We start from the raw sequence: 23,300 nt of genomic DNA on the forward strand, positions 1-23,300 counted from the left end.
TTTCCGTATACAAAAAACACTCCCAAAAATAATATACACTTGTGAAAAAAAGAATTTGATTAACAATATTTTCACCATTACAATTACACATATATAAAAACTAAATATAAATATTTGCATAGAGACAATAAATTTTACAGGAGAAAAAGTTCGTCCAATTCTAGGTTAGAATATTCCCTGAAAATTAAATTTCATGTGAACTTCTTAATGTGGCAACACTATGGCCCGAACATCTAAACATAAAAACTGTGTGGATTTTCCTTATTAAAACACATCACACAACACAAATAATACACTAATGTTAGGTTCGAATGTTCACTGAAAATGGAAGTTCTTGCAAACTTCTAATGTGGCAACACTGACAATCCGAGCATAACTAAATAAACATAAAAACTGTGTGCATTTTCTTTATTAAAACACATCACACAACACAAATAATACACTAATTTTAGATTCGAATATTCACTGAAAACGAAAGTTAGTGCGAACTTCCCAATGTGGCAAAACTGACGGCCCAGACTGTGGCACTGTGGCAGATTTAAATATTTTTCTTTTTCTGGCCCAGAAAAAAGTGCCATTATTTTGGTATTGCGGGTTATTTGGGTGCTGGTTATGAGGGATTTTACTGTAATAATAAATTATCAAAGGAATTTTAATTTTGTCTTTTAAATGTGAAGAAATTTGATCCAAACAAATGCAATTTTTCGTTCTAGAAAGGAATTTTAAAACATAACTCTAACAACGCTATAAATGTCATTGTCTGGAGAGAGGCTTATATACATAGGTCCAGATATCCTGAAGAGCTGATGTGTGAGAGGAATGGGTGAGAAAATGAAAGGGAGTTTTTTGAAATAAAGTAGATTTTTATAACAAAAAATGACCAGAAGATAGCACGGTATCTTCACTAGGCTTCAGACAATGAAAAATACCACTTCGAAGCTAGTCAGCCAGGTGAAATTCCTCATATTAACACAGCAAAGAAGTTACGAAGTTAATCAGTGAATAAAATAAGCTTTTGTTATTGTCTTTGTTCACCGAATATTTAATTGAAATTAAATCGAAAGAGTTTAAAATACTATTTTCAATTTTGTTCGTTTAAAATAAAATAAGAATATATTTTTATTTTTGCATGCAGAGTTTTAAATGTCTTAAAATTTTGTTGTGAAATAAGTATCATTATTCATTTTTTTCTTTAAAATATTCAATTGAAGTGGGAGGGTAGAAATATTTCTTAATATTTTAAATTTATTTTGGAATAAGCGTATCTTATTGTCTGTGTTCTCTGAACATTTAATTTAAAATTAAGTTGTAGGGTTTATTTTCAGTTTTCCAAGATTTTATTTAACGTGAAATGAGCAGTGTTCATTCTTCATTCTCTAAACAGAAAAATCAAACGGTATATCATCTGTATTTTTTCTTACGAATTTAAAAAAAAATGTTCAGAGCAACACAACCTGATGTCCACTCCCTACTGTTTACAGTGTTGCATGATCTCATATTCACGTATTTTAAAATGCACGTTTTTCTGGAAAACTGTTCAAAATATAACAGAATAGCATTTTACTTTTTCTGTTTCTCTTTACTAAAGGAATCATTCACTAGAATTAATGACTTTACTTATGGGTCATTCTGTATATGTGTTCAGTCAATATTTTCAAATAGTCGTATAAGGCCTAATTTGCCGGTAGTTTTTTGCAAACATTTTGTCATCACTTCTCTTGAATGTAAAATTGTGTACTATATATAAGAAAATTATTATTTCAATCAAACTTTAGTTTCCTCGATCATAAAGCAACTAGGGATCCAATTGTTTAAAAAAAGGTAAATGTAGTGGTGACCATTTCTAGTAGGCCTACACATGTTTTGCAGTACTACTGCAGATATGTCCACTAGGGCATAGTAGTTTGCAGACGTGTGGATAGATGATAGGAATACATTGTATCAACAATATAGTTGACAGTTGCGCAATTAAGGTGGCCATAAATAAAACTGATTAAAAAAGTATATACACATTGACATTTTCGTGTTGCTTTAAGTACTCATTGACTTGCTTCCAGTTTTAAGTCTATTTTGGTTGTGAAAGAGAATTTAAAATAGCTTACAGCAAAAGCAAAAACTCGATTCTTTGTTTTAGATTACAGAAACCATTGGCTTTCCTATATAAAAGTGACAAAAAATTAGACTAACAAACAGTGAGAGATTGTACAGGACATTATAACAGAACACTGTTTCTATTACTGGTACCTAATTTTTCTATGGGGTATTGTTTGACGACTAGATGTCTTACACATTCATACTTGCAATGAATACTCAGAGGTGACATTTGCTTGTAAGTCTTCACCCAATACAATGCTTGTTTATCAACATGGATTAGTACACCTGGATAGAACTGACTGATATGGTTTATACATACGGGGCAGAAACTACAATGGTGGAGCAGCTCAGCATTATTTTCAACAATGACATCCCAATCGCCATACTCTGCATCATTAGATGTTTGCTGCATGAGACTGGATTATTTAGGAGATTACCTGAACAAGGACAAGGAGGCACAGTGAGAACTCTGCACTTTGAGTAAAATATCTTGGCACAAGTTGGACTTTATGTCCTATCAGTGCAATTAAATGCTACTATCCACCACACATTCCTCGCAGCACTGCCTTGATTGTTGGAACATGTGCCACTCGTTACAACGACAACGAATAAAGTACCAACATGACATGCCATTATATTTTAGTGGTCGTATACGCAAGGATTTAGATCGGCGATTTCCACAACACTGGATTGGTAGAGGAGGCCCTTTTCCATGGCCTCATTGTTTTCCGGATTTGTTTCCATTAGACTTTTTTGTATGGAGTTGGTTGAAGGCTCTAGTTTATGAGACACCCATTGAAACAGAGGAGGATCTGGTGGTCCAGATAATTGTAGCTGTAGGAGAAATTAAAGACGATCCTGGAGCTTTGGCCTGTGTTGGACATTCCATGCTATCGATGCAACCTTTACGTAGGAGTGAGTGGAGAAATTTTGGAACTTTTTTTTTGTAAAATTGCCTGAATGGGTTATGTAATGTGTTGTTATTAATGCAAGTTACAAGAAGAATCAAGTATTAGTTTTAATAATTTAAAAAATGATATCCTCACAAAACTGTGTCTCACAGAAATAAATACTATTAGAAACAATATTTTCTTTTGATGCCTTGTACAACCTCTCAGAGTTTGTCAATCAGAATGTTTATCATACTGTATTAACAGAAAGAAAACTGCGAATCTTTCAGAGTGAATGAAATCAGGGTCACCTATTTTCTGTGGACTATATAAGGCGATCAGGTCTTGAGGTCTTGGATTTCAGCCATAAGAATGGGCCTTTGGCCTATGTCTTTTCAATAACTTGCTTCAAGTAAAATGTATTGGACCACTATTGAAATATACGTTAATCTGTTTTCAATGTTGTGTGTTGCAACAATATCATTGATGATGGTGGATTCTTGACCCCTTGCTCTTGTTTCATTTTTATCATTTTGCCTCCCCTGTCCGCAATTATTATTACTATGACGCAATAATAAACCTAACATTAAATTTGGCACTAGCCTTTGTATTGCCTAAAATCTTTGTTTTTCGTTTTCTTTACTGTGTGCCAGTCAGGTTAGAAATAATTTTATACTTTGAAAGAATTTTACTACAAAACAAACTAAAGACTATGATGCACCAACTATATGGCTGCACACATATAGACTAAGTGAGCCACAATGACTGATATCCAGTCTTTCATTAAGTAAAATAGAGTTTTGACTTGCCATTGAAGCATCATTGTTTTAAAATTGTTACTGCAATACTGGCATTAATTCTTGAAAACTCACAATTTAAACAAATCATATTGATTCTCGTTCCTGTGTAATTCATTATTTTCGTTATTTTTTTAACATCTGTTATTTCAAATTGGTTGCCTCCAGTAGTGTAGGAGTAAAGAGCTCTCCTCTAGATCCAAGGGTTGCAGGTTCAAACTGGTTAGGGTAGATGGATTTTTCAGGATGTAATAATCAGGAGTGCAAGTCCTCTGGGAGAGACTTAAAGTCATGTGCCCCGTGTCGGAATTTTCTAACATGTTAAAGACCTCAAAGCCTAAATTAGATCCTCTGAACTAAATTTATTGTCTTTCGCGTCCTAGTAAGATCTTAGTTTCATTCTAGGTGGCATTTCAGACAGTGTGCTTACCACTTGTCCCCATACCTCCTGTCGGAAAGTCAATTTCATATAGATATTGAAACCTCTGCTAGGGGAATACCTGTGTTCCGACTTCAGAACTGTGGGTTAAATGAATGAATTAATTATTTCAAATTAATGTAATTGTAGGAATAAAATTGTTTAGGTTTAATTTTAATAAAAGATAATGCAAAGCAATACTTATAAATATAATAGTGGCATATCATCTAAAAAAATTAAGGAAAATCCAATGGATACTCAAGAACTAATATGAACTACGTATGCAACAGTCACATCAATAAGAATTTCTAAACATACAGTAAAAGGAACTGTAATATCCATTGTTGCGCATTAATAATTCAAAATTATAATTCTGAAACACTAAATGCAAAAGACTAGAAGTGAAGTATGTTCTAGAAAAATGAAAGAGGAAATTATAAAATAATATTTATTTATTTACGTATTCTGATGTTCTTAAGGCCTGTTCCAGACTCGGAAATACACATACAATAACAGAAAACTTAAATATAAAGTAAAACCACATGAAAATATTTACAGGCTACAGTGACACAAACTTAAAATAAAGAAACTGATCTTAATATATATCTTTTGTGAAAAAAAAAAAATGTAGTTAACAGGTACACATATTGTATGTATATTTATTCACACTGCAAATGGGTATATACCCGGTGGCAGTGGTAACTAATTGCACTCAATAATGACAATTAATAATAAACACAACTAATAATTTTTTATTTTTTTTATTGGGTTATTTTACGACGCTTTATCAACATCTAGGTTATTTAGCGTCTGAATGATATGAAGGTGATAATGCTGGTGAAATGAGTCCGGGGTCCAGCACCGAAAATTACCCAGCATTTACTCGTATTGGGTTGAGGGAAAACCCCGGAAAAAACCTCAACCAGGTAACTTGCCCCGACCGGGATTCGAACCCGGGCCACCTGGTTTCGCGGCCAGACGCACTGACCATTACTCCACAGGTGTGGACACACAACTAATAAAAACAATAATTAATAATAATAATAATAATAATAATAATAACAAGGAACATCCTAAATTAAATGAAGCATGGTCACTTAAAATAACATTTAAAGTAAATCTAATTTGTATCTTAACCCTAAGTTCGAACTAAGATCCACGAGTGTGACAGGTTCATACCTACAAAAGTACCTTTCGGCACTACACTTATTTCGCTGTCAACTCACTCACTTCTTTGAATTGTTTTTCATATTTTGGCGACCTGTGAAATCTTCAGCTGACCATGGCCCTGAATGTTTTGCCTGTTTATATAAACACTTAATATGCAGGGGTGTATTTTGCGGGCTATCGGGGCTACCTGGTAGCCCAAGGAAATTACAAAAGAAAAAGTTTATAATATAACATAATGTAATAATTTTGTATTATTAGTTTTACCATAGTAATTAAAATTAAAGTAATTGTTAGATATATTTTGTGTAATAATAGGGTCAGCGGTAGCCCAAACCCTTTAACCAGTATACGCCACTGTTAATATGTGTAATCTGCCAGTTAGTTCCTTGTTAGAGGTGGCTACGCCTCTAGTTCCAACAGAACTGGACGATGCTCTGAAGGGGTGGAGCAAACTTTGATTTTTTTTTAGAAATATGATAAACATTTTATTATTTAATCTGTTATGGATCTTCTACATCTCTATAAGATGAGTTCGAATTTTTTCAATTATTTCAAAATTATAATATCACTCAAGAAAATTCCAAACCTTTATATCTCAGCAAAATCAATTATTTACAACTCAGATTAAAGCCTGATTGGCCTATAACGTTATTTCCATTGTTCAGAATTCAAATTTACACACAGCTGAAGTTCTAGATAGATATACAGGGAGGCCACAAACGAGAAAATTCGTGCATGGATATTTAGTAGAGTGTCGAATTGAAAAATACAGGTTCAGTAGCCTGTGCTCCATCCAAGTTGAGGTTTTTCGTACAGTCACATGTAAGAAGACGATGTAATCCAAATGTTGCAATCAGTCACGACTTTATAAAATAGGATATATGAAGGAGAGTAAGAAATTTGTTGGTATTGATAAATTTATTCACTTCTGTACATTAAGAAATTTTTCTTGTTTATCATCGACACAGTTTGTTAGGCATCATCCTTCCCCAACAATATATGTGTGTGTATATATAATTTTCTTTCATTCACAATAATTTTAATATATGTAATATTATGAAATCATTCAGAGATGTGATGTGAAAGGAAAGGAAGGATGTACCCTATCAGGGGCCAGTTATGACAGATATAATTACATGTTCACTAACTGATTAACAACTCATTTATACTGAGCAAGTGGCTCATTGGTAGAACACCCTCACAATTAAAGTGACTATAAATTAGTACATTATCCAATGAGCCTATAATTTTCATACGAGCATCTTAATTACTATTATAGGCAAGTTTCATACGAATTTTTATGCTCGACCATATTTCTAACTTGAAATTATTCATAAGTATTCACATGTTATGGTTATCTAAGTGAAGAGCGGAACTGACCTTCTAAATTGTGAGATGTGCGCAGACACGAAAGTATTGATTTTTTCCGAGGGACGAATGTCATTGACCTTGATATAATCTAGAGAATAACATGAACATTAATATTGATATAACCTGGAAATTGATTTAGAATTGAAAAACGAGATGACAAATTGAATTTATTTGAATATTATTTACAATTAACGCTAATTATTATAGTAACAGAACATAACCTTCTGCGACAGTATTGGATTTCCAGCCTCCGTGACATTTCGCTAATTGTCTTTCGATTGCATATCCGAGAGTAATCGATACTTGCGGTTTTATAATGGTACAATGGTGATTTCTCATTGGCTGAACAACTGAACTATAATGGATAGGTGTCCTTTAATGAGGTGTATTAAAGGGCTACTACCAGGTGTGTAATTACTACATTTCGGCATGGTCGAGCATAAAAAATTGTAGAAAAAAAAATCATTCATTTGTGGTAATTTGTACAGATATCATTTTATAATTAGTTCGCTTCAGACTGTTATTGTTTTCATATTTCCCAATTCACCAAATGTCATCATATTTCAGTAAAGCAAAATCTTTTAATAGAATAGGGGAGAGGGTTAAAAAGTTGAAAAATTGTAACAGAAAAAATCACTCTGACTCCTGAAGTTGTGATAATTTTTGTGATTTAAATTACTGAACTTCTGAGCCATTACCTAGCATGTTATCATGAAGCATTGATTTCAAAAATATGCACACACAAGTTACGCAAAAAAAATATTTTTAAAAATTTTAATTAATCTTTTTTCGGAATATGTATGATAAGAACTTTCTTGTGTTAAATTTTAACGTACCTTGTTAACATGTTTCGACCTATTTTGGGTCATCTTCAGAACTGGTCGTTGTTGATCTTGGCGCCTCTTGTTTCCTGTGAGGTGCGTTCGTAGTGTAGAGTCAAAGAGTGTATGTGTTTTGAAATTGAGTTGTGTGTTGAGAATATCGTTGGGGTGTGTTTTCGTGTGTCTGTATATTTCATATTTTTCTAGTGTGTTCAGTTTCTGGCTTTTTGGTTGGATGTGCAGTATTTCCATGTCTGTGTTGATGTCTCTGTAGGTGTGGTTGGCATTTGTGATGTGTTCTATATGTGGAGGTGTTTTGTAATTTTGTTATGGCTGTGATGTGTTCTTTGTAACGTGTGTAACCTCCACATATGCACACACGTTACAAAGAACACATCACAGCCATAACAAAATTACAAAACACCTCCACATATGCAGAATACATCACATATGCTAACCACATCTACAGAGACATCAACACAGACATGGAAATACTACACATCCAACCAAAAAGCCAGAAACTAAACACACTAGAACAATATGAAATATACAGACACACGAAAACACACCCCAATGATATTCTCAACACACAACTCAATTTCAAAACACATACACTCTTTGACTCTACACTACGGACGCACCTCACAGGAAACAAGAGGCGCCAAGATCAACAACGACCAGTTCTGAAGATGACCCAAAATAGGTCGAAACATGCTAACAAGGTACGTTAAAATTTAACATAAGAAAGTTCTTATCATCTTTTTTGTTGTCTGGACATCAAAATTAATGCTGTTTTTCACTATTAGTTTCCTAAACGTAAATTTATAAATTAGAAGCCTTTAAATAGGAAGGACGTGGAGAATATTTATATGTATACATAAATAAAGTTTTAACGTGGACAAATATAGGTTAAATATGAGCAGAATATAAAGGTCTTATGATCTCATGTGTGAAGATACACTCACACTAGCATGTACCAGACCCACGTCTTTCTTATCAGTCTGTTCGATGGCATCAAAAAACACTCATCTTCATAGGTCGAAGTGCTTGGTGACTATCCACCTGTGAGTCTCTCTATGTCTGCCGTGAGGCTAACGACTCAACCCTTCTACCAACTCGATGACCATACTGACAATCGGACAGATGTGCAGCCTGGGAAAAACCAGCAGTATGCGGCTCTGGCAGGTAATTGTGAACTAATGCTGTTACAGTACAATCAGCTGAAGCAGCGCAATCGTTCAAGGAGTGGCTCATCACTCGTGTCCGCAGGAGCGCAGCAGCGTCAGCATCCGCCACCTCTTGTATCTCATGCCAGTGACCCCGCCCTTGCAACCCCTCTGTCATTGGTAACCCCAAACTCCACCTCTCCTACAACTAGTACCAGTACCCTTCAACCCCTGCTGGCCCAGCTTCTCACAACAAGTGAGTATCATATCGTAAGTAAGTGGCATTATACTCAATAGAAATCGTGTTACATTTGTTTCAGGGTTGTTTCGTCATTTGATAAACTGAAACATTTAATCTGTTATTCATTTTCAGTTAATAGACTTACTGGGTTGATGAACAAATTTCCGTGAACCAATATAACACAGTAATGTGAGGTTCGCACATTTTCTTATGTCATACATTTAAAAATAATTGTTTGCATTTTTTGAATTGAAAGGTATTTTGTATAATGCTACTGGGATTGTTTAAGATTGGTACTCAGAAGCCTAAATATAGATAGAATGCATAATATTCTTATTGCATTGTATGTTTAGTCATTGAAGAGGCATGTGAAGTCTGGTACACTTTTGTAGTCCTTGGTAACTTAATGAATCGATCATCTTGGTTCACTGCAATAGTTTTGCTGCAATGACTACCTCACTGATGTAATTTTCTTCAATTTTTTTTTTGTAACTATTACACTTAATTTCCTTGGATCATACTAAATAACTGTCATCTTATACAGAATAATTCATATAAAACAAATGGTTTCTAAATGTAAAGTATTTCTGGGAGAATTGCTTACCTTCACAGTAGGCCCTATATGTTCTTCCTTCCTGTACACACATCTGTACCTGTCGCTCCATGTTTCTCGCAATTCACTAATTCCATTGATTTCGGTGATTATATTGTTCTTCAAATCGTCAGTAATCAATTAACAAAAAAAGTTCGTAATTACTATCGATAGTATCGATAATAACTATCGATAGTATCGATAGTTACTATCGATAGTATCGATAATAACTATCGATAGTATCGATAGTTTTGATTATAACTATCGATAGGACTGTCGATAGTAAGAATAGTCGATATTACTGTGACTGTCGTCCATCTCTAATATAAATATACAACACGAGACCTCTGTGCTATTCCTATCTTTCTGCAGATAACCATCACAAGGAATTCCCTTGGTCCTTAAAAACCTGTCGTTGACAACCGGATTAAAATTAGTGAACTTCTGATCCTTTACCTAGCATGTTGAACATGACACTACGAAGGGAATTACGAAGCTGTAGGCCTAAGCATTATGTATTTAATTATGAAAATCTTTTATGATATGAATTATACAATTTTTTCTATTAACCGTTCAGTCCATCCCCTTCATTACCACAGATAACAGAGGTTATACTGTATATGTCATAACAAATATAAGCCTAGATTTTATTTTCCTCGCATCATTACCCCTTACATTAAAGAAATGGACACTCCTCATTCCTTAAAGATAATATTATTTCCTAAAGATTCCAAATATCATAAGAAATAAAAAATCGATGATGGCTCTGACGACATTGAACATGCTATGGATTTATTGTCTGATGAAAGTGAAGTGTAAAATACATGTACGTTTATTTTCTTTACGTAATTGATCAAGTAATTTTGATACGGATATTTTACGTGCTAATTTTAACACCAAGATCGGAAGTTAGTGAAAGGCTACTGACATTAGAACTGATACTCATCCTCAATAGTAGAAGTATTGTACAAAGAAAGCTACAAAACTGCACATAATTACTCTGATTGTGTATATGTGTATGTGTTCGTGCGTGCGTCCACAATTATTCAGTATTAAACATTAATTTGTTTTGTATATTTTTATGTTGTTTATAACTAATTTATTTCCGATACTTTTTTTAACATCCCTCCTCCATTTTTCGCCTTCTATTTTGAGAAAATCTGGGGAATACGAGAATAAAGACGGTATTTCTAATTGTCAGTGACAACAAATAGTATTGATGTGAGATGGTGGGCTGTGTGTGTTGTTGAAATTGATCTGCTAAACCAGTGCTTTCAACCTTTTTCAACTTGTGGCACACTAAAGTTATAATTTAAAATCCCGCAACACACTCATATAATCTAAACCAGTGATTCCTAACTAGGGAGAAGTTTTTTCATGTAATCAAGATGTATAAAATGCAATATTTTTTAAGATTGGTACACTTGTGGCGGAAGAGGTCGCAGTTAGCGTTTTTCTCGGCATTCTCCCGTTTCCCCATATTAGACAGTTACATTAGTCCGTCAACATTTCTCCATTTCGTCGTCATTCCATAGCATTCCCCAAACACCGGCAGGTGACGCATGGAAAGGACTGGCCCAGGCACAAGTGGGGTTGCCTGCTCGAAACTGAGTATGCAGCGACCTTCAGTGTATAGTCAGTGTAGAGTGTGTAGTTTGGAAATGCGCCTAGCTTGAGGGTCAGCGGAATAGATGTAATAATTTCACAGTGATGGGTCGTAGTGTCCCTTCCCTTAAATTGTCTTATTGGTGCCACCATCTTCAAGTTACTGGCGCCTCCACCTTTCTCTTACTGGTACCTCCACCTCTCTCTTATTGATGCTGCCACCTTTCTCTTATTGGTGCTGCCACATCTCTCTTATTGTGTAGCTGCCTCTCTTCTTGGTACTGTTGTCACTTTGTTATTGGTGCTAATACCTTTCTATTATTGGTGCCACCGCCTCTTTCTTACTGGTGTCAATACCTTTCTAATATTGGAGCCGCCATCTCTTTCTTACTGGTGCCAATACCTTTCTATTATTGGAGCCGCCATCTCTTTCTTACTGGTGCCAATACTTTTCTATTATTGGTGCCTCCACCTTTCTCTTACTGATGCCGCTACCTCTCTTATAAGTGCCGCCACCTTTCTGTTATTGGTACCCGTCTCTCTTATTGGTGCTGCCACCTCTCTCTTATTAGTGTCGTCGCATTTCGATTGGTGCTGCTATTTCTCTCTTATTGGTACTGGTACTGTCACCTCTCTCTTATTGGTGCAGTCTCCTTGCTCTTATTGATATGACCATCTTTCTCTTATTGGTGCCGCGCCTCTCTCTTATTGGTACCATCTCCTTGTTCTTATTAATACCACCGTCTTTCTCTTATTGGTGCTGCCTCCTTGCTCTTATTGGTACCACTTCTTTCTCTTATCTGTGCCGCCACCTTGTTCTTATTGGTGCCGCACCTCTCTCTTATTGGTGCTGTCTCCTTGTTCTTATTAATACCACCGTCTTTCTCTTATTAGTGCCGCCTCCTTGCTCTTATTGATATCACCATCTTTCTCTTATCAGTACTGCTGCCTTACTCTGTTTGGTGCTGCCACCTCTCTTATTGGTGCCACTGCCTCTCCGCTTTACTGCTGCTGTCTCTCTCTCTCGCTCTCTTACAACAGCCGCTTCTCTCTATTCTTGTATCTTCTATTCACAGCCGCCATCTCTCTCTCTCTCTCTCTGTGACTGGAGCATCTCTTTCACTCCCGTCAGTATGTTATGGCTATCTGTCTTATTGCAATCTTTGTCTTTTAATTTTGCCTACTTCTGTATTCAATTGTTATGGTTTCGTCTCATTTCGCTGAAATTTACGAAAATTGTTTATCACAGCATAGATGCTAATCCCAGTGACATTCAACGAAGAATGATCACGTATTATTTCGTAATACAGAGTGTTCAGTTCTGCTCTGGGCTGTGAATACCCTCTTCAGATATGGTTACATAGTCGATGTAGATTGCATTGTTATCTGCGTGTAACACCCCGCGTATTTTTACTCACGTAACTTCGATTAATGATAACATGCAATGCACACAGTTATATTTTGTCATAACGAGTACTAAGTTCTGCTATAGGTATTGACCGAAATGTTGTCCTTTTAGAAATGCAAGTGGAGATATTGAATACAAGTCAAATTTGTCTGATGCTTATAGAGAAGAAAATCACTATCTTCATAACGTTATGGTTATTTAGATTTGAAAATTGGTTAATAATGACTTAGATATTAAAAAGGCTCAGAATTCGTTTTGGTGTAAGTTTTCAATTGGACGTTTACATATGTAGTCATTATTTTAGAAGATATTGAAGTGTGCCTGTCCTTTATTTTTGTAGGAATAGAGCTACGTGAGTTTCACAGCGCAATTCGAATAGGCTCCTGGGATTCCTTTATTTCCAACAGTAATCTACTAGAGGTTGATTTATCTAGAGAAAATCAAAACTCGAATGGAATTTAATTGACTATTACACAATTTAGAAGAAATAAAGTACTCTAATACAGTAAAATATTACCTGATTTACTAAAATTCTTTTTCACTAATGTTAGCTTTACCAAAACGTTTGAACGGAGCCACCATTTTCAGTTGACTATCTATGCAGTAAACAAATGATGATCGCAAAGCATGTTTTATAGTACCATAAAGAATTTGCAGTTTGAAACGTTGGCAAAGAAAGAAATGTTAACAAAGTGATAAAAATAAACGAATGCTAGGGAAGTGATAAAATTGTAGCGATAAGCAGCCATGATTGGTTGAAACATGTCCTTTCATACCATTTTATTGGTCAAAAGTAGTATGACGTAGTAAAAGTGTAATAGTCATCTGAAGAGCTTTATATTCGGGATATTATAGGAGCAATAATAAAAATTCGTCTGAGATGAAAAATGTTACAAAGGTACACTTATTATAGAATTTCATTTACGGCTTTGTTTTATGTGACATGCCTTTAGAGAGAATCGTTTGTATCGAATTGGACTAAATCGAATTTTGTGCTATTTATTAAAAAAAAAATGTTAATTTTCGGACAATAGTGACCACACTTAATGTTCAATTTAGTCTAGTTAACTTGATACTGAATATGAGCGAAATCCGTCCTATGTATATAAAAAATCTCTTTCCTCAGATGTAGCCCTATGTAGTCCATATGTTGCAAACTTTGTGATTAGGTTGTTACATTTTCTTCAGCAGACGAAAGGGAACACAATTTTACTATATAGCATAGTGAACAATTACAAGTTGAACAATTACAATCAATTGGTGCATACCATTCATAACTAATTAAAATTCACAGCATGGTTTTTTTGTAGTGTGCAGTCATACATAATTTCTACAGCAATAAAACCAATATGTGCCGTAACTAAACAAATCTGGTTGGATGATAGTCCACCTCTGCTTCGGCATGTGGATGTGAGGTCAGCAGCCAGCTGATCGGTAATGTTCTTTCATGGGCTGTTGTGTCACGGATTAAATTAAATAAAAAGTACAATAGAATACGTGAAAACAAAGTCTAATATATATGACATTTTACATTGTATAAGTTACTTGATACAGTTACAAAGTAAATAGTACATTACAATACAAGGTTGAGAAGTGCTTTTTACATAATCGAGGAAAAGTTTGAAAAACGAGAATTTTAATGGTAACTAAGTAACAATAAGTGCACTGTAATGGGTTTATTTCAGTATAGTTTTATGTTTCCCTAGCAACAAGTTACTGTGTGGGAATTCTAACTTTCAAGGCCTAACAACAATAGCTGTAAATACAACAAAAATACGATAGTGCAAAAAAGTAATAGGAACAATTGTAGCAGAATTATGTAGAAGTCATGTGAAAAATGATAAGAATTATCAGCATCTTAGAACTTATTATTTTAATGTACCGATGATATTTCGTATGTATGATATTTCCATGCAGGAATTCTGCGTTACCATATAATGAAGGACGGGTGGAGTGGAGAAAAATTTTCTCCAGCACCAGGACTCGAACGTGGTTTTCAGCTCCATGTGCTGACCCTTTATCCACTAAACCACACCGGATTCCAGTTCCTATACTGGATTGAATCCTCTCAGTTTAAGTTCCATCGCTTACTTACTTACTTACTTACTGGCTTTTAAGGAACCCGGAGGTTCATTGCCGCCCTCACATAAGCCCACCATTGGTCCCTATCCTGAGCAAGATTAATCCATTCTCTATCATCATATCCCACCTCCCTCAAATCCATTTTAATATTATCTTCCCATCTACGTCTCGGCCTCCCTAAAGGTCTTTTTCCCTCCGGCCTCCCAACTAACACTCTATATGCATTTTTGGATTCTCCCATACATGCTACATGCCCTGCCCATCTCAAACGTCTGGATTTAATGTTCCTAATTATGTCAGGTGAAGAATACAATGCGTGCAGTTCTGTTTTGTGTAACTTTCTCCTTTCTCCTGTAACTTCATACCTCTTAGCCCCAAATATTTTCCTAAGCATCTTATTCTCAAACACCCTTAACCTATGTTCCTCTCTCAAAGTGAGAGTCCAAGTTTCACAACCATAAAGAACAACCGATAATATAACTGTTTTATAAATTCTAACTTTCAGATTTTTTGACAGCAGACTGGCTGATAAAAGTTTCTCAACCGAATAATAACAGGCATTTCCCATATTTATTCTGTGTTTAATTTCCTCCCGAGTACCATTTATATTTGTTACTGTTGCTCCAAGATATTTGAACTTCTCCACCTCTTCAAAAGATAAATTTCCAATTTTTATATTTCCATTTCATACAATAATATTCTCGTCACGAGACATAATCATATACTTTGTCTTTTCGGGATTTACTTCCAAACCTATCTCTTTACTTGCTTCCAGTAAAATTCCCGTGTTTTCCCTAAATGTTTGTGGATTTTCTCCTAACATATTCACGTCATCTGCATAGACAAGCAGCTGCTCCAAACCCTCTCTGTTATCCTGGACTTTCCTAATGGCATACTCTAGAGCAAAGTTAAAAAGTAAAGGTGATAGTGCATCTCCTTGCTTTAGCCCACAGTGAATTAGAAATGCATCTGACAGAAACTGACCTATACGGACTCTGCTGTACGTTTCACTGAGACACATTTTAATTAATCGAAGTAGTTTCTTGGGAATAACAAATTCAATAAGAATACCATATAAAACTTCTCTCTTAATCGAGTCATGTGCCTTTTTGCAATCTATGAATAAGTTCCACCTCTTAGTTTCCCTTTAGTGGCCAACCCTTGTGCACTGTGTCACGGATGTGTGACCAGGATCCGATGGAATGAGCGCAGTCTTAAATAACTAAGTGATTATTTACGCATATCATATTATTGTGATGTACCGAAGTATGTATGATATTTCCGTGCAGGAATTCTGCATTACCATATGTTGAAGGATGGATGGAGTGGACCGGATTTGAGTCCCGGTGTTAGAGAGAATTTTTCTCTGCTCCACCCATCTTTCATCATATGGTAATGCAGAATTCCTACACGGAAATATAATACATACTTCGGTATATCATAATAATATGATATGCGTAAATAATCACTTAGTGATTTAAGATGGCGCTCATTCTGTCGGATCCCGGCCACTTAGCCACTTGTAATGAGTGCACCTCTGCACATAGTGTGTTGGACATTGTGCCACTGTCACACATCTGTGACACAGTGCATAAGAGTTGGCCACTAAAGGGAAACTAAGAGGTGGAACTTAAACTGTAAGAATTCAGTCTGGCATCGAAACTGTAATCTGGTGTGGCTTAGTGGATAAAGCATCAGAACATAGAGCTGAAAACCCAGAATTTTTCTCCTCTCCATCCATCCTTCATCTTATTCATTGTTGTGGCATTATCCTCCTGTGAGCTGTCTTGACATTTCTCAGCACAGATGAATAGAGTCTATGCCAGTGAAGTATTCTAGAATTATCAGACTTTAAAAATTAAATTCTCTGTAGGTACTAACTCACCAAGCTGACAACTCTAACCATTGTTTTTAATGCACTTGTTGGCCACTCAATTTTTAAATAACATTTATATGCAGTTCAGATCTACAATTTTTTGTTGTTATTATTATTATTATTATTATTATTATTATTATTATCATTATTATTATCAGTGCTTTTTTTCTGGTGGCACGCATCGGAACGGTATTCCAGCATCTTTTTTCATCATGAAACTAGAGAAATATGTTAATAATTTTTATTTGAATTCCGCTTAGACCTAGAGGGCCATATTCATAGACATTCTTAGCGCGGGCTTCCGGTGGATGATCAGCGAACTAACGTTTTTCGTATTCATAAACCAGTGTCAACGATATGATATGATATGATATGATATGATATGATATGATATGAATCCTGTACAAGTAATCAGTCGATAGCCGGGGCTAGTTCAGCATGCAGCGAAATGTCTATGCATAGAACCCAGAAAGTCTTAAAGTTGGGCGAAAAGAAGATTAACAACGACACTGGATAGTAATGATCTCCCATTCTCTTATCTTACACAGAGTGTTTCACCACCTTTTTCTCCAGAAGAAAAGCTAACGAGTCTCATCTAATATTTGAAATGTTGTGTCAGAAGGAGAACAATTTCATTGTTTGTATACATCTGAAGTGATTAGTGAAATAAGTTACTAGTCAGCGATGTATGCAATGGAAAAGGAAAGGAACTGGCCATTTTACCCATTATCTTCTGCTTAGTCACCTCATGAGTAAGCCCTTATTAGTGTCACTTATGTATATTGTGTTAGATTTTGTGATGTCATAAAATTGTTCAGCATTTTGCACAGTAGCATGTCCTTGTAGAACTCGCTTCCATACACTGTGCTTAAGGGTAGCTCCATGAAGATTTTAAATTCTGCTGTCCCTTCTATTGCTTTGTTTTGTTGTATATGTGATTCGACAGATGAATTAGCTCATTATTTAAAAGTGAAGAATTCATTTAGGCTACAGATATACTTTTTTGAACCAGATGTCCACCTCATCACAATAATCATCAATTTTTGCAATTGGTGTGTAATTCAATATCTTCACATTCTTGGCAACATCTTTTCATACAGTTCTTATTTTCAATTTCACAAACTGTTTTTTTAGAAGATGGTTCTTGGTTTTTCATTTGTTTTCCAGGATGCTGCTGAAATCATTAACAACATATTTTCACAGTAAGGACAGCAGCACACTATCTGATACTTATCAGAGACCAACCTAACACATTTCGGTCTCATTTCACAAAATGTTGATAGGCCAATCTTTACAATTGAAGAGTACTGGGGGAAAAACAATCAAAGCTATAATTGAGGACTTCACCCGAAAAACAGTGTATACCCTTATACGCCCGTTTTCCGATGATCAAGGGATTATATAGTTGAATGCGTATAGTACACTGTAGTAAATGTTCGTAAGTCTAGCTTCAATACGTAACACAGGATACTATGTTACAAGTGAACGCACCTACTACAGCGGCAGTCACGTGCTGTTGCAAGCTGTACTGTAGTAGGCTAGTATTCGATGTTTAGGTCTGCTTCAGGTTGTCAGTTGCAGCAGTGAATCATGACCGAAAATATGGGAAAAAACAAACTTGTGAACAAAACTAAATGGAAAACTGAAGAGAGGAAAATAAATAGAAACAGTGACAAGTCATACACAACTTGTACAGGCAAGGAAATGGAAAAGAAGTCATTTACACTGGTAAGAAGATGATGTATGAAAATGTGTACATATGAAATTTCAAAGGACGATCAACTCTCTATTTTTAAACGCTTTTGGGACATGGATTCGAAATTAGAACAATATTATTTTATTACTTCTTGCCTTAAAAGAGTGAATCTAAAAACTAAGAAGTTTCAGTCTTTCAAGAATAGGGATAATGTGTGGAAATATGTTTTGTGCGAGAACGTGCGTATTTGCTTGTTTTCCGCACAGAACCAATACGCGGTAAGTGTGAAATACCACATTCAGTATTCCCAACGTAACACACATAACAATTTCCCTCTTCTTACCGCTTAAGCGCGACATTCATTTTACTGCTTTAGACTTTTAACATATTATTTTTAGAGACGTTTAACATAGTAATAATTATAAATTGGAAACTTACCACTTCAATTTCACCTAAATTGCAATGTTAATTATTGTTTTTAAATATTTGCAAAAGTTAAGTAAAGTCTACTACTCCACGAAACTTATTGCATTCCTGATACAAGTAACATTAAGGAAGCCGTGAAAAAATCAACAAGATTCCAGATGCCGATGTTATTACTGCAATATGTTATATAAATAATATTGTTAAAATATTAAAATGAAAAATAAATCATTACATAAACTTACCGTTTGTTTTAAGTTCGCATTTATAGACTGGGCGGAAAAAAAGACAGATGTATATCACGGCCTGCTGGAGTATAGTAAACACAGAAAACATTTTATAGCAACAATGTTGAAGAAAAATATTTTGGTTTTCCGAAGTTGCCGTCATTAAACAGAAACCAAGATGGAGATTTCATTGCAACTAATTAGAAATTCGTCTTTCAGGTATGTAATAAACGATCTTCGCACAAAATAATGTACGATACACGAGCGGTATGTTTGTTATCATGTTCTCGGAAATTAAAAAAGCTCAACTACGTTTCGCTTTTTCAATCTTTTCCTCGAACATGAAAACGTCAACATACCGCTCTTGTAACGTATATTACTATTCTGTAATGGGGGTAAAATATTGATGTGTGTCGAAAATTTCTATTCAGTCTCTTGCAAATTTCAGAGAAACGATTAACAACAGTTCAGAATAAACTGGTTTCAGGTGACATCCTCAATGATAAAAGGGCTAAGCCTACACACTTAAATCGTCCTAATACAATCATGATACAAAAGTATAAACAAGTGCAATACAGTATATCAGGAGTATTTTCAGCTTGAATCTCATAATCTGCATTTGTTTCCTTCAACATTTGGAAGACTGGAATGGAAGTGTCGCTGAACCTTTTGAGTCCAACACAAATGAACCCAGTGCCTTTGAAACCCTCCAAGGCGAAAGAATTAAGAGACCTCTTGCAGTTTTTAGATGAAGATGGCCAAAGTTGGCTGAACTCAATGCTGAATAAAGCCGGAACATCATCACACAATGATGAAGATGACTCTAGCAACAGTAGTGATAATGCATAAAGAAGAAAAAGACATAAGAACAAGAAAACCATAAACTAAAAATGTAATGTTATTTTGTAGGCCTACTTGTGTAATTATTCAATATTTTTTATTTAATATATTATGGTAAATGTATATTTTATTTTGTTGAATTTATTTTATTTTACTTTTTTAAGACAAAAATTATTAATAATGTACGAGATATTCCCATATATAATTAATTTTCATGCAAAGTTAGAACATCAGAATAATTGTACTAAAACATATTGTCGCCGGAAAAATGGCGTACACAGAGTTCCATATTGTATTTATTTACTAATAGCAGAACATACTATTTGCTGTTATGTTTCAGTAAGTTTGTTTTAAATATCATCGAAACTATTTAACAGTAATGAAAAACTTTTTCGACGCAACTATGATGAACCTGACAGCTTACAAAGATTGAAATTAGTTTATATCAGAACTAAATTTTACTGTATACACCCTTATTCGGGTGATGTCCTCACTTCTCTTAAGGGTGTCGTCATCTTCTAATTCAGAATATTACTGCAAAATGTATTGCTGTTCCTAATGAAAAAGTAGGAAAGGATGACTGTATCCATGGTGATAATTCTCCTTTACCAGTTTTGATGAGAAAAAAACACTAAAGTTTGCAATAATATAATGAATTAGATGATTACATAACTCTTATTAGAATTGTGACTTCGATTGTTTTTCCCCTGTACTCTTCAATTTGGACTCTGCTCATTAAAGAGTGTCAATATCTCACGCAGATTATAACATAAGGAGTTTTTTTTTTTTGCATATATTTCTTTCCATTCTCATGTACTATAATAAAATCTTCCTTTCCAAGGAGTTGGGAGAAAAAAATCATCATAGTCATAAAAGTCCTTCACCTTTTGCATAGTATCTACAGTAATAGACAATGCAGAAGTTGTGGAATGTTTTGTTGGCTGTACTACTGGATTAAATGATTCAGCAAGCTTTCTTACTACAGTACAGCTATTCTTTTTCGAGTCTTCTAGGAAGGTTTCTTTGTGCTCTTTTCATAGCCTTTCCAAACGAATTTGCCCTCTTATGAGATGGACTTTTTGAAGATATTTCGAAATACGTGAATTCAAATAATTTGCTTTTTGTCTTTTATGATATTCTTATTGACACTCGGGAGGAAATTAAATGCAGAATAAATATGGGAAATGCTGTTATTAGTCGGTTGAAAAGCTTTTATCATCCAGTCTGCTCTCAAGAAAAGCGGGTAGTTAGAATTTATAAAACAGTTATATTACTGCATGTTCTGTATGGCTGTAAAACTTGGACTCTTACCTTGAGAAAGGAACAGAGGTTAAGGGTGTTTGAGAATGAGGTGCTTAGGAAAATATTTGTGGCTAAGAAGAATGAAGTACCATGCATTGTATTCTTCACCTGACATAATTAGGAACATTAATTTCAGACTTTTAGATGGGCAGGACATGTAGCACATAATGGACGAATCCAGAAATGCGTACCGGTATAGGGTGTTATTTGGGAAACCAGAGGGAAAAAGATCTTTGGGGAGGTCGAGACATAAGTGAGAGGATAATATCAAAATTGATTTGAGGGAGGTGGGATATGATAGTAGAGACTGGATTAATCTTGCTCAGGATAGGGATCGATGGCGGGCTTATGTGAGGGTGGCAATGAACCTCTGGGTTCCTTAAAAGCCAAGTAAGTACGATATTTTTATACTATCTTCCTAATGACCTCTCTGTCTGCAGCTTTTTCTGATTTTGGCCTTTCCTAAGTTTCCTCATAATATTACGACACTTTTCTAGTCTGTCTTGAGCTTTTACTGCGTCCATTCTAGCTCTGTACTCATGCATTCTTTCACTAGCTGATTTTGGGGTTTTTTTTATACTGAAATGCATATTGCATGGTCCGTCAAACATCAGAATATACTAATGCACGTCTTATTTTAAACATAGGACTGTCAGACTTAGGTCATAAATTAATAATTTCAGGCATTATATCTTTTTTTTAGTGTAACAAACGTTACCACATTAATATGTAACGTTTTTATTATTATTTAATGTAACATTTGTTACAGATAATTTATATAAAATTGTTTTGAAAAATCAGAATGTCCAGTAATTATGTAGACTACATTAAGAAGTAAGATAATATAAAGTTTAATTTTAAGATAAAAACAGTTGTTTAATTGTGAGACAAAATTCATATTTTCTGTAACAAATGTTACATGACCTAAGATTTCTTTTAAGAGTGAATAATTCCTTTAAGGGTATATGTACGTGAACGACCACAAATATTATCAGGAAACGCAGGCTCTAAATTTCTAAAATTTTGTAAAAAAAAATGAACTCACAACTAGACAAAAATTGCAAGGTACCACAACAAGACTTATTAGAACTTAAATATCTGTTAAAATTATAAAAATGGTTACTAATAATATTTTTCAATCCAGTTTTATCAAAGTATGAAAAAAAAAAAAAACAAACAAATTCTGCAGTTACATCATTTGGTAACCGTAACATTATTATGGTCTCTCTGACATCTTTAATAGTTTTCCTGCATGTAATAAACACTTATTTCTGAAAAGCAGACTACTCTCAGACATGTAGAGTTGTTTATTTTAATACAATGAATTTTTTATTTGTCCTGTAAAAAATATATTAAAATTTACATAATGTTTTATGACCTAATTTTTCTATTTTCAAAGAAATGGGCATTATTGTATTCTATCTTTTGCATAAATGCATGTTAAATCAGTGTAGAAAATCTCAGAATTCTATCTCTAATGGTTGTGGAGTTATGAAATAATATGTGTGAAAATTGTCAAATTTTGGAAAATTTAATTTAAAGTAAAAAGTGAATTCTAAAAAATATTAGTGGTCATCTTTTTTATACCTTTATCAGATATTTAAGTTCTATAAGTCTTGTTGTGGTACCTTGTAAAATTTTGTTCAATTGTGAGTTCATTTCCTTATAAAATTTTAGAAATTTAGAGCCTGCATTTTCTGATAATATTTGTGGTCGTTCACGTACATATACCCTTAATACATTATATTTCCACTCAATGTTACTACATACAAACACTAAAACAATTACTTTCAAATGTAACTTAGTGCTAACTTGATAGCACTTGGTATCCTAAAATCAAATGATGTAATCTTACAGACTGCCTCTGCAGCAGTCATGTTGACTTTACTTATTGGAAAAATAGATTTTAGCACCAAAATTAAAATTACATCATACTGTATAAAATCAATTTATTGGGGAATTGTTTATTGCAAAAGAATAGTTTCTTCGATTAAATATAAAATTTTGTCTTTATGTCCCACATCTCGTCGAATGACCCAATTGCATATAGAGTGTTAGTTGGGAGGCTGGAGGGAAAAAAGATCTTTGGAGAGGCCGAGACTTAGATGGGAGGATAATATTAAAATGGATTTGAGAGGGACTGGATTAATCTTACTCAGAACAGAGACCGATGGCAGGCTTATGTGAGGGCAGCAGTGAACCTCTAAAAGCCATTTGTATGTATATTGTCCTTCATCAGCAAATGTTTGGTTGGTAATGAAATGAATGTATTTTCTCCTGA

The 23,300-nt window shown here is 34.5% G+C and overlaps 1 protein-coding gene across 5 annotated transcripts in view; it reads left to right on the forward strand.

Annotated features, from left to right (window-relative positions):
• Positions 1-23,300, forward strand: part of Mondo (MLX interacting protein mondo) — a 654,540-nt gene that overhangs the window by 563,683 nt on the left and 67,557 nt on the right. For 4 of the 5 annotated variants that reach the window (XM_069848437.1, XM_069848441.1, XM_069848438.1 and 1 more), the window contains exon 9: positions 8,773-8,983. In XM_069848437.1, the coding sequence (XP_069704538.1) occupies positions 8,773-8,983 (211 nt within the window). Of the gene's footprint in view, positions 1-8,598; positions 8,747-8,772; positions 8,984-23,300 lie in introns of all 5 variants that reach the window. The other variant, XM_069848440.1, reaches the window with a different exon arrangement.

Source organism: Periplaneta americana, chromosome 15 (genome assembly GCF_040183065.1).
Source record: "Periplaneta americana isolate PAMFEO1 chromosome 15, P.americana_PAMFEO1_priV1, whole genome shotgun sequence".
Classification (NCBI taxonomy): domain Eukaryota; kingdom Metazoa; phylum Arthropoda; class Insecta; order Blattodea; family Blattidae; genus Periplaneta; species Periplaneta americana.